General features: G+C 38.7%; 1 protein-coding gene across 4 annotated transcripts in view; it reads left to right on the top strand.

Moving 5' to 3' along the window:
- LOC122093782 overlaps positions 1–12,577 on the top strand; it is a 50,428-nt gene that overhangs the window by 20,391 nt on the left and 17,460 nt on the right. For 2 of the 4 annotated variants that reach the window (XM_042664259.1, XM_042664258.1), the window contains exons 6-7: positions 7,940–8,193; positions 9,097–9,172. In XM_042664259.1, coding sequence (XP_042520193.1) covers positions 7,940–8,193; positions 9,097–9,172 — 330 coding nt within the window. The remainder of the gene's footprint in view (positions 1–7,939; positions 8,194–9,096; positions 9,173–12,577) is intronic. The other 2 variants (XM_042664262.1, XM_042664260.1) reach the window with 1 other exon arrangement.

The raw sequence follows: 12,577 nt of genomic DNA, 5'->3' as shown, positions 1-12,577 counted from the left end.
GCATAAACTGACTGACTAAACTTACAGCCACAACAATGCCAGTCGCGTATGTGAGAGATATATCAGTTTTCCTACCAACCATTGGTAGCGGCCTTTGTCAACTGGGTCACCCTCCTTTTCCTTAAGCTGGCTACTAGCTTCCATAGGAATATCAGAAGGATGATAACCCAACATACCTGTCTCGGACAGCAGATCAAGGATGTTCTTCCTTTGAGAGAGAAAGATGCCTTATGAGGATATGGCAACTTCAAATCCAAGAATGTACCTTAACTTTCTAAGATCTTTTATCTTAAATTCTTTGCCCAGAAAACCTTTGAGATGATCAATCTCAGTGCTATCATTTCCTGTTACCATGGTTCAAAATCTCGTGGAGATCTCGGCATAATTTCAAGATTTTTTTTGGCCGAGACGAGATGTCCTATGAATTGCTAAAAGGACATCAACTCGGTCGATATTTCGGTATCTCGCTCGAAATTTCGGTATCTTTTCGGTGAGATACCGAAATGACACCAACCTAAGCCTATAAATACATCATTTCGTTTGGGGGAGTCGAAATTTCGACTCCAACTCGTCTGTTTCGGTGAAATTTCGGCTTCTTGCATTTGAACACAAAATCTCTCTATTGCCCACTCATTAGCTACATCATCACATCTATTGCCTTAAAGATCACTCCAACTTGAAGATCTACACATTTCAAGCTTTGGAAAGGTAAACCACTATCCCTAAAACTATATTTTTTTAAATAGTAACATAAATACATGTTGGTAGGGCTAGATTTTTTATATGTTAGACACTAGAGGCCTATCTATGACCTCACCAAGTCGAAATTTTGTTTGGGTTCATAGTTTTTTTGATTTAAAAATGCATTTTCCATCAAACTAAATTGTATCTTTTTATGGTAAATATTGCTTTGATAGAACTCAATTATATATATGTTACTCACCATGAGCTGATTTACGACTCTATCAGAGCGAATTTAATTTTTTTTGCCAGAGCAGTTCAATGATTGTTTCTAAACAAAAGTGCAACTTTAAAACATTGTCATGCTTTTATAGTTTTGCAAATTTGAGTTCTAAGCATGTTTATTAACCTTAAAACAAGCTATCCACCAAGTTTAACGTCATAATATGACCGTTTGACCACTGAAATAGTCAACTGAGTCAAAAAAAATAAAAATACACCAACTCACCCAGATCTCGCCGAGATTTCGAACCTTTCCTATTACCACGATGTCATCCACATAGACAATGAGTATAATAACTTTTTTACTAGACCTCTTTATGAACATTGTGTGGTCAACATTACTCTGCTTATAACCCATATATGTCATAGCCTTGTGAATTCTTTGAAACCAGGCACTAGGCGATTGCTTCAAACCATAGAGAGCACGTTTCAACTTACAGACCTTGCCTTGAGTTATTGTGCTAAAGAAAACTGGTGGAATTTCCATATAAACTTCTTCATCGAGCTCCCCATGGGGGAAAGCATTATTTACATTAACTTGTTAGAGTTCCCATCCTAGTTCACAGCACATGAGAGTAACACTCACATAGAGGTCAACTTGGCAACTGGTGCAAATGTCTTCTGGTTGTCGATTCTATAAGTCTGAGTGAACCCTTTAGCGACAAGTCTTGCCTTGTATCTGTCAACAGAACCATCGATCTTTTGTTTTACCACAAACACCCACTTGCAGCCAACATGTCTTTTCCTAGGTGGAAGAGCCACAAGTTCCAATGTAGCATTCCTTTTTGAGGCATCCATTTCTTCCTCTATTGCAACCTTCCCATTTTTTTTTTAAACAAGAGCTTCCTGCCAATTCTTAGGGACACAAGTAGAAGAAGAAGCAGACACAAATGCATGATCGGAGGGAGAAAGGGAATCATATGAAACAACATGAGATATAGGGTGTTGAGTACAGGTCCTAGTGCCTTTTATGAGGGCAATAGGTTGATTAGGAGAGATTATACCTGAAGTGTGAGGCTCAGTCGATTCGGGACCCAGTGCTGGCGAAGGGATGTGTAAAGGTGCTGTAATAGTGGTGATGGTCTAAAGTTGCTTATTTTTGGTGTGTCCCCCCTACTATAAACTTGAAGAGTGGAGTCATAAATTTATCTCTAGAATTCACCAATGGTTCTCTGAACTGTAGTCATCTCCACTTGAGTTGGAAGAATAGGTTCTGCCCCTTAATTATCTTGTGGAGCATGAGCATAGTTTTTAAGGCGGTAAGGCGACGGAGGCGTTTGAGGGTCTTTCAGAGCACCTTAGGGATAAGGCGGGCATAAAGCGTCGCCTTATTGATTAAAACATTCCTGTGTATTTTTTTTATAAAACCAATCAATTTGGCTCAAAACCTAGTTGAATCTTATTACTCATATGTTAAATAAATATTAAAAGTTCATATTCATACCAATGTAAGATATTCATCAAGAAAACAAATCAATAAAGTGAATAAACTAAGTTCATCTTCATCAATCATCAATCATCATAACATATTAACATATAATATAAATACATAATTATGAAACAAAATTATAAATATAAAGAAAAGAAGGCATAAAAAATATAAGTATTTATTATACTTACCTCTATGATGCCAACATGAGTGCCTAAGCCCTAAGGTCATCCACTATATTTCTACTCCTGTCAAAGAAGAATGAAGCTCACCGCTGCCGGAGCAAAATGGTCGTCTAGATCAGTGGTTCTTCCTTGTTCCTTGATTTCTTCTCAAAGCCCTTTCTTAAAACCCTTGACAAAATCCAAACACTGTTTGTGAATTGTGTTTTTGTTTTGTTTGTTTTGGTTATTTTTGGTGGAGTAAAGCTGATCCCATACATCTCAAGTGTTAACAAAATCATTCACTTACCAATAAAAAATCTATATTTGGAATCTTCATTAAATAATTTTAAAATGTGTTTAAATAAAAAAAAACCATAAGGCGCCACTTCACGTAAGGCAGAGCACTGCCTTATTATCTCTAGACAGCATCAGCGCCAAGGTTCTGGTAAGGCGACGCCGTAGCAGCGCCTTAAAAACTATGAGCATGAGGATCCTTAGGTGATGATGATGGGTATACTAGTGGAATAAGTAGATTCAGAGTCATCTCTTCTTCACTAATAACTCCAGACTCTCCCTGAAGAGGTGACGATGAATAGTAACCAACAGATTTATGAAACACAACATCCATCGTTACTATTGTACGCCGGGTAGGAGGATGGTATAACACTTGTATCCTTTCTGTGTAGGAGAGTAACCCAGAAAGATACACTTTGTACTTTGAGGTTACTTTACCGTTTAGGTCTTTACTAAGACTACTAATGGATAGCAAATTAGTAGTCAAATTAGGGATATGTAAAACTGAAGACAGATGTATAGAAGAACACTTGATAAGAACTCTTTTCGGAGACAGATGATAGGGCGCCATCTGCTACCCTAACTTTATCTCTGCATGAGGTGGATGAATATTGGTGAAATAAACTGGAGGAATCAGTCATGTGATTAGTGGCACCGGAGTCAATGATCCAGGGAGTGAAGATGACTGATGCACAATAGCCACCAAATGAAATACCTGAGTGAGCAAAATTGGAACTTGAAGGGATTGAATTGGCAGGAGTTGAAGAATTGGAAGCCTTAAGCATACGTCTGAAAGCTAGGAGTGTCCACAGTCTTAGCCTGATGAACTTTAGTTTTGGATCGACCCTGAGCATGCTTTGCCTCAAAATTAGCAGGTTTACATTTAACAATCTCCTTGGTAGAATCACTAGTTCTATTTGCTCCTTCAGAGGTAATAGTGGATCCAGTCTGTAGAGCTGATTTTTTAGTAGTAGGAGTAAGGATGTGAATTTGAAGCCGAAACCGTTTATCGAAATCGAACCGATCTGTTACACCAAAACCGCTAAACCGTTTAGTAAATGGCTCGGTTTTGGTTTCAAATTTAAGATTGATTGGCTAAATGGGTCGATTCAGTTTTAACTGTTTAACCCGTCAGTTTCAAACCAAATTGATACCGTGAAACCGAACTGTTTCCATAGTCAAAACTGACCCGTTTAACCTGTATAGCGATTTAATAGAATAAGGGGTTAACTGATGGGTTTTTAGTGCCTCATGCTCTTTAACTTTAGAACACTAACGACAAGTGTTCATTAGCAACTTTCTTTGTATTTCACTCCTAGTAATATTTCCTTTTGCTTAGTTGGTTGGTTGTTATAACAAAATAAGATGAGTTTAATTTAGGGAAGAATTAAGGACCATAGAGGCTGCCCAATAGCCTATTCAATGATTTACTCATATCATGTAGTTAAATCCTTGCTTGTGTAATGCCTCATTTAATTTGATACCGGATTGAAGCGTTTATCAACAAAAGCAAATTTCAGTAAACATACGAATAAACTAGCAAATTGATTGCTAACCGTTTAGAAACTGTATGGATTAAACAACGATCAAAACCGTTTAAAACCGTGAAATCGGCACCGTTTATAAACCGTGAAATCGAAACCATTTACTAAATGGTTCTGGTTTCAGAAAGTGCAACCATTTAGTAAATGGTTCGGTTTTGGTTTCAACCAAATGTGAACCGAATCGAACCGAACCATACCATATACCCTTAAGTAGGAGTATGTAGCATCAAGATATGGCAGCATTCCTCCGTATAAACTGTAGCAAAGAACTATTCCAGAGTAGGGAAGGGAGATTTTCTAAGTATCTGAACATGAATCTGATCATACTCGACATTTAAGCTTGCCAAGAAATCATACACCCTAATTTTGTCCACATGTTCGGTGTATGCAGTACTGTCTTTAGCATTTTTGGGATGATAATTTGCATAATGGTCTAGTTCATACCATAGAGCTAGAAGTTCTGCATAATATTTGGACATAGAAAGTTCTTGCTGGGTAGTGGTACGAACCTTCTTGTGAAGTTCAAATACCTGAGCATCATTTCCTAGTTGCCCATAAGTTTCTTTGGCAATAGCCCAAATATGAGAGGCAGTATCTAATAGTAAAAATCCTCGAGAAATAAATTGATGAATAGAACCAATCAAGACATTACCAAGGAGTCATTAGTGACCCATTTATCTGGTGGGGTACCCTCATCAGAGGGTTTCTTCAATTTCCCCGTAATGGGTTTAGTGAGACCTCTACCAGCAATGGTAAGATATGTAGATTTGGACTAGGCGAGGTAATTAATTTCGTCCAATTTCACAGAGCTAGTCCCAAATGGCATGTAGTCATTGTGACTTTGTCCATCCGACCCAGTGGTCACAATAGTTACTTCAGATATGATTGAACTAGTAAAAAAATCGACAATGAGAAAGAGAAATACCAAATCTTCAAATCAACCATCAGAAAGTGTCTATACTTGGATCGAATTGCCTAGTAAGGGTAGTGAGGTACTCTAAATAATATCAGATTTGATGAAGAACTGTTGAGATAAGAGAATTAGGGTTTTGGGAGGAAACCCTAATTATCAAAGAAGATGGGAGATTTGATACAGAGACATGGCAGTTGGGGCCACAAGTCTGGTCGATCTCCTCTGTAATGGTGATGATGATCTCTTGAAAAATCCAGCCAATTATGAGGAGGGAGTCACAAAAATCGATTTTGTCAGGGTTTGAGAGGAAAACCCTTTTTTTTTTTCTTTGCATGAATCGATTTGTGTAGGTCTTGATCTCGTGGATAATGTTGAGTCCTTCCGGGTAGCTGTATTTGATCTTCAAAAGGTAGAGATGTGTTCCTTAAAGAGGAAGAAATTGTAGAAACACAACCCTAAAACGATGCAGAAGATAATGGAAAATAAGGACAAACAATGCACACAAGTTTACGAGGTTCAGCAAGATTGCCTACGTCCTCGGTGAGATGAGGTTCTGCTTCACTATCAATGGAGAATAGGGTTATAGTGCTTGTCCTCACACCTCTCAGTATTGCTTGCAATACAGAAAAAGAAAACCTCGCTACAAATATATAGCGGAAAACCCTAATTCAGGAGGAACAAAACTGCCCTCAAATAAAAAATTCGAGTAGGACCGCCGTTCTGTCCTGTCGAGGCACCTGCACCAGTACTCCCTGGATTAAATTGCGATGGAATACAAGACATCATACACCAACAGAAACCACATTCCATAAAATAGAAGAATAAAAAATCGCAAAGGGTGAAGAACCCAAATTTTCTAAAAAGGGTTTTTGATGTTTTAGTTCATGAGGTAGGGTATAGGACAACCACTAGATTCATAGGAATCACCTCATTAGTGCTGCCCTATGGTAGGTTAATAAGACCAAGGTAGGATAAGATGGAGGCTAACAAAGGTAATGGAAGGGAAGGTGAAGGTCTGCTTAGAAACTAAAAACCTAGATCATAAATTAGGCTCTGATACCATGTTAACAAAAAGAAAGGGAGAATGCTTGTGTCTTTAACTGATCACACAAGTCCCCTATTTATAATATAAATTTTATAAAATCATGATAGAGTCATGATAGGAGTCGCGGCTATCATTATAGTCATGATAGGAGTACAAAACAAAATAAATAAAACATTTACAATTATACCCCACCATCCAGCTGCCCCACTCTAATTAGGGATGGTGGAGGGGAAAAACGTCAATGTGCCCCTGTGGCACACTAATCCATATTCTAACACATAGGCATCGTCAAACAATTACCAGAACCACAGGGACAAAAAATCGATGAGACAGGAAAGAACTTGGAAATAATTGATTTTGGGCTGAAGGTGGGTGGCAGCAAAAGTCATCAATCTTCAGTTCAGCAGCATAATTTTGCGATCCATATAAGAACCAAACACTCCGTCAATGAGAAAGGGGTGATTTAATCCATAGCTGTTGCAACAGTAGGCGACTGCACACCAGAGAGGTTCAGCGGAAGAGAGAAATCAGCAGAGATGGATTGATGAACCCTAGGTGTGATCGCAGAGGCTCTAATACCATGTTACAATTCCATAATCTTGTAATCAAACCAATGGAAGAAGGAGAAAAGAAGAAGAGAAGGAGAAGAGAGAAGAAAGGAGCTAACCTGCGGCTCAGACCAGACTATTCTGTCGCAGGTTAGTTCCTCCATATATATTATTCAAATAATTAAGCAGGGACAGGAATACCCCCTCTACGCTGCGCTCAACCTAAACAGTACATAAGTGATATCGACTCGACTAAAATACCCCTAAAAACTCACAACTAGAAAAAAATGAAATTTGAAGAAAGGTATGCTGTTTTGGGAATAAATAGTTTGACCATCGAACTACCATATGAGAGGCTCATTCTCTGTGGCCTCAGCTGGACTGCCTGGGGCCCACGCCTGATCATACTCAAAGTCAAACCCATGAACTCTGTTGGACTCTTATGGAAAAAAATGGAAGTTACTTCACAATTAACTCATTATATAACTTGGATTTGATTAAGAGAGCAGTGGCATATGACTAAAAGTTAGAAACCTTCATTGTTTTTCTTAGGATTTATGATGACAAAAGACTAGCCCAAAATGTTAGAAACCCGTATATTTTAAAAGTAGTTGTGAAGATCTACCAAAAGAGTATATCACAACCTACTAAAATAGTTAAAAAAAACTTAGTTTTTTCAATGGCTAGGACGAAATTTGCCAAAATAGTGACTTAACAGAAAGGACTAATAACTCGTATTCATCACTGTGGTACACCCACACCCATGTGACAGCTTGTATCGGGGAAAAGAACATTATAGCTTGGAGTGGGAGTGTGGGACATCCTTTGGCTTCAATGGTTCTTTCATGTTGCCTTATCTGGTCAACGAGTCCTATTATGACCTCTGAGAATATTCTTCATAGCTTATTTTAACGAGAAGGAAATATTGGGACTTGATATTGTATTTAGCATCCATATCTTTATCTATTGTAGTTTTGTTCTTTTCCTATCCTTTCTTTTTTTCTCTTGCTTACACATTATCAATGTGAGACTTATTCAGGGCCTCCTAATGGGGAAAGCAACTATGAAGAAGCTGTAGAATTTGATCCAATTAAGCATCATAATCATTTCTGCCCTTGGGTGAACGGAAATGTAGCTGCTGCTGGCTGTTCCAGTGATGGTTCCAGTTCTAGTGCTGTTGCTGTAGCCCTTTGTGGGTGGGAACTAACCTTAGATGCCTTGGATGCCTTTCATTCACTAGGCCATGTACCAATCCAAACAGTGCAATCAGAGTCTGCAGCATCTCTATACAAGGTCTGTTGGGCATTTCTCCTCTCTCTCTTATTGAATTTCTTGATAATCTTCCTCCTTTTTTTCCTGATCGGCAAAAATAAAACTTATATTCATTTCATTAGTGATGCAGTTACAGATGATATGGCATTCAGATGTATATCTATTTCTTGATATTTCCCCTTTCTTTCTAGATCTTTCAAGTTCAAGTTCTTGATAATTTTCTCGCTTCATCTTTCTTGAGGAATTTATGCCATTCTTTATTTTGCTGAACCTTGCATCTATGGAAGCTGTGGAAAGTTGACTTCTGATGTGCTTCTCTTTCCCCAAATCTGTGGGTTCTGGAAATAAGTCAAACATGAAGCTCAGTAACTGGCTGAGTTGGATACAGTCTGCATGCTATGCAAAAGTAATGAATTTCTCTTGCGATCAGCCATGGTTTTTTAACTTGGGGACTGCAGAACTGCTCTCTCTCTCTCACACACACACACACACACACACACAGAAACACACGCATGCATGTATGTGCACCACATGCACATGTTTCAAAAATTGTAATGGGAATTGTATGTCCTGGCCTTGTTTAACACTTTTTCCCTTGTAATTTTGTATGTTATAACTTTGACTTACTGAAGTAAAGGGATTTCAATTTGATATGTGCCGAATGCTTTTGAACTGAAACTTGCCACATGAATATAGGTTGTGTTTCTCGTGGACCTTTCGTGATTGCTACCTAAATAGCCACATGGCAGATTTTGGACCCATCTAATCAATTTTGACTGGACTGTCTGTCCAGTGTGCTGCTCCCATTATTATTATAAGCCCCTGTATATTCTGCTATTTATGTATGGTCATTTATGCTTGTATTCTGATATTCTGGGTACCAGCAAGGCAGCCACAGGTTGATTTGTGAACTTGTTCATTCAGGTTGGAGCCATAATTTTTAAGGCGCTGCTAAGGCGTCGCCTTACTAGCGCTTTGGCTCTGATGCGGTCTAGAGATGGTAAGGCAGTGCTCCGCCTTACGTGAAGTGGCGCCTTATGGTTTTTTTTTTTTTAACACATTTTAAAATTACTTGATGAAGATTCCATATATAGATTTTTTATTGGTAAGTGTGTGATTTTGTTAACACTTGAGATGTATGGGATCAACTTTACTCCACAAAAAATAACCAAAACAAACAAAACAAAAACACGATTCACAAACAAGGTTTGGATTTTGTCAAGGTTTTAAGAAAGGGCTTTGAGAAGGAATCAAGGAACAAGGAAGAACCACTGATCTAGGCGACCATTTTGCTCCGGCAGCGGTGAGCTTCATTCTTCTTTGACAGGAGTAGAAATATAGTGAATGACCTTAGGGCTTAGGCACTCATTTTGACATCATAGAGGTAAGTATAATAAATACTTATATTTTTTATGTCTTCTTTTATTTATATTTATAATTTTGTTTCGTAATTATGTATTTATATTATATGTTAATATGTTATGATGATTGATGATTGATGAAGATGAACTTAGTTTGTTCACTTTATTGATTTATTTTCTTGATGAATATCTTACATTGGGATGAATATGAACCTTTAATATTTATTTAACATATGAGTAAGAAGATTCAACTAGGATTTGAGCCAAATAGATTGGTTTTATAAAAAAATTACATAGGAACGCTTTAGTCAATAAGGCGACGCTTTACGCCGGCCTTATAGCTAAGGCGCTCCGAAAGATCCTCAGACGCCTCCGTCGCCTTTCCGCCTTAAAAACTATGGTTGGAGCAACAAATTTATTTCTCTCTTTTTTTTGTTGAAGGGGTGGGGGGAGGTATTGATGCAGTTGCCTTGGCCTGGCTGGTCTGGAACGATCCCTTTTGGAGGCCTAAGCCAAGAACTCGTCCTAAATCAGTTTTCTGGTCTGGGAAGGGTTGGTAGGCTACAGCTACAAGGAGATTTATTTCCATGTAATTCTTAGTTTATTCTCATTGTTTTAGAAGGTTGGGTACATTACCATAGGGGATATTTTCAATATTTTAATTTCCTTGTTCTAGAGTAGCTCCTACTTCTTGTTGGAGCTTTACTTATTTATTGGCTTGTAGCATGGTGGATTCTGGGACCGAAATTGAAGCAAATGAAATGAAATACTGTGTTGGTTCCAGCATTACATGTGAGTGTGTTTGTGGCAGGGCCCTTCCCCTCTCTCTTATCTCTTCTTCTCTCCCTTCCCCTGCGATGCCCTTCTTTCCCTCTTCTTCTTCTTCTTCTTTTTTTTTTTTCTTGCTGTTTATTTTCCCTTACCTGTGATTCTGTGAATACCCTGTTCTGGGCGGTAGATTGCAGTCCAAAGAATTACCCAAAGGAATCAACTCTCCTTCTCAGATGCGGCCTTACGAAGGCTAGGCCCCTCATTTTTGCCTGCCACTTTTACTTTGTAACTCGATCACGAAAACAATTCTTCTTGAACGGGGAAGAATCATGGATCAAAATCCTCTGTTTTTTAAAAACAGAGGATTATTTTCCAAGAATCATTGCGGTGAAGGAGACTGCGGGAGAAGAAAGAACTCATAGACCAGAATTACTAAAAGCACTTTTGGATGAAGGGGGTTGACAAATGAAAGGAAGATGGAACTGGTTCCCTGCCCAGGAAAAAAACCACATTTCCTTGCTATTAATCCATTTAGGCAAGGTTGGGCTAGGTCTAACCTTTATGAAAAATATAATTAGTCCTTCTCTACTCCTACGGGGCCTCAACTATTCATTTTCCATAGGGAATGGATAAAGGAGGGACCTTTTACTGCTGCGCCACATTCCCACCTTGACAAAAAGCGAAATGGGACTGAGTGTAGATCAAATGTGAACCTTGCAGAGGAACCCTTATGTTTTCGAGGCATTGGATTCTCACCAATATTTGCGTTACTCATGGCAACATTCTCGCTTCCGCTTCATCCACACCTGCTCGTGCAGGTGCTTCCTTCTAAGGCGGAACACTCCCTACCGATGCATATTTACATCCTACAGCTTCGTCAGATCGCTTAGCCCCATTCATCTTCGGCTCAAGAACGCGGCTTCGAGCAGGCAAGAAAGATTAAAAAAAATGTAGCTGGCTTATGCTCTGTCGTATTGTCCGAGTGATCTCCTTCGCCACAAGCCTTTTCACCTCAATTTTTGGGGGGCTAGAATTACTTTATTAAAGCGTCCCAATTCTACAGGGTTTTATTGTCTGGATCAATCCATTGCTGTGAGATCAAATCAAGGCGAGATCTTGGAAATTTCTCAGTTTTGAAATATCTCGAGATGAAACGACATACAAGATGCAAATAATACACTATATTGACTGAGATTTTCGGCATCTTGGCTATCTTAACTAGTTTCGATCCAGTCTCGGTTATCTCAACTAGTTTTGGCTTGTTTGTGAAGAAAACAACCCGATCTCTTATTTGCTCCCTTTTTTGCCAAATCTTACCCAAAGAAGCTTGGAACAGGAGGACTTGCTGCTCAATAACAACAAAATCTTACCCAGCTTTTGTGATTTAATCGGATAAAAACTTGATTCTCCATCAACAACAATATAGTGGTTATGATCCAGCCCCACCACCCGTTCCAATATTAGGGGTCTAGGACTCTAGGATGGGAATAAGGTGAGTCGTCCACCTTTATTGTACTATTGTTTACTCTAATATATGTGATTCAACAATGTTTGATGCTTAATTTATTAAATGGTTTATAATTTGATGTTTTAATTCCTAATGATTATTTAAGTTCTTTTATTTGAATTATATGTGTTCTAGTAGTACTAAAGTCTTTGTAGAATATCCTTGGGTAGAGATTGTATACATCGTAGACTACCAACCTAGGGTCCGAAGTCAAAGTACCATTTTGGGTTTGATTTCATGAAATCTAATGTTTCCATTGTGTTTAGAAAGAAGGGCCTAAAATAGGTTGGATGACAAAGTTCAAGACCTAAGTTTGCCGTAGGAGAAGTTGTGAGGAATGACATGCATACTCTTGGTCTTGTACTTAGTATAACCTCGAATAGTGCCTATTGGAGGGGAAGGATCCTTGTAGTCGACCCCATTTAGCTGAGATTCTCCTGACTTGCTGGGCTGTGCGTCTTTCGTCTTACTCTTATTTTTCATCTCTCATCTTTTTATCCCTTCATTCCCCCCCCCGTTTAGTTTTCCTTTTTCCCTACTTTGTTTTGTATGGATCCATGCGGCCGACCCCATTAAGTTGGGATAAGGCTGAGTTTTTTGTTGTTGTTGTTGTTGTTGTCAGTTGACCATATAGCCACCGAAACTCAACCCTGAAACTTGCTGAAAAAACGGCTAGATCTCTAGATTTCCTGGTTTCAGGCCTGACTGAAACCAAGCCCGAAATCGAGACCTGAACCTTGGATCAAAACAGGGATCACCATTGGTT

This window comes from Macadamia integrifolia, chromosome 11, assembly GCF_013358625.1.
Source record: "Macadamia integrifolia cultivar HAES 741 chromosome 11, SCU_Mint_v3, whole genome shotgun sequence".
Taxonomy (NCBI): Eukaryota; Viridiplantae; Streptophyta; class Magnoliopsida; order Proteales; family Proteaceae; genus Macadamia; species Macadamia integrifolia.
The sequence above is the reverse complement of the archived record's forward strand: the minus strand, read 5'-3'. Positions and strand labels throughout refer to the sequence as shown.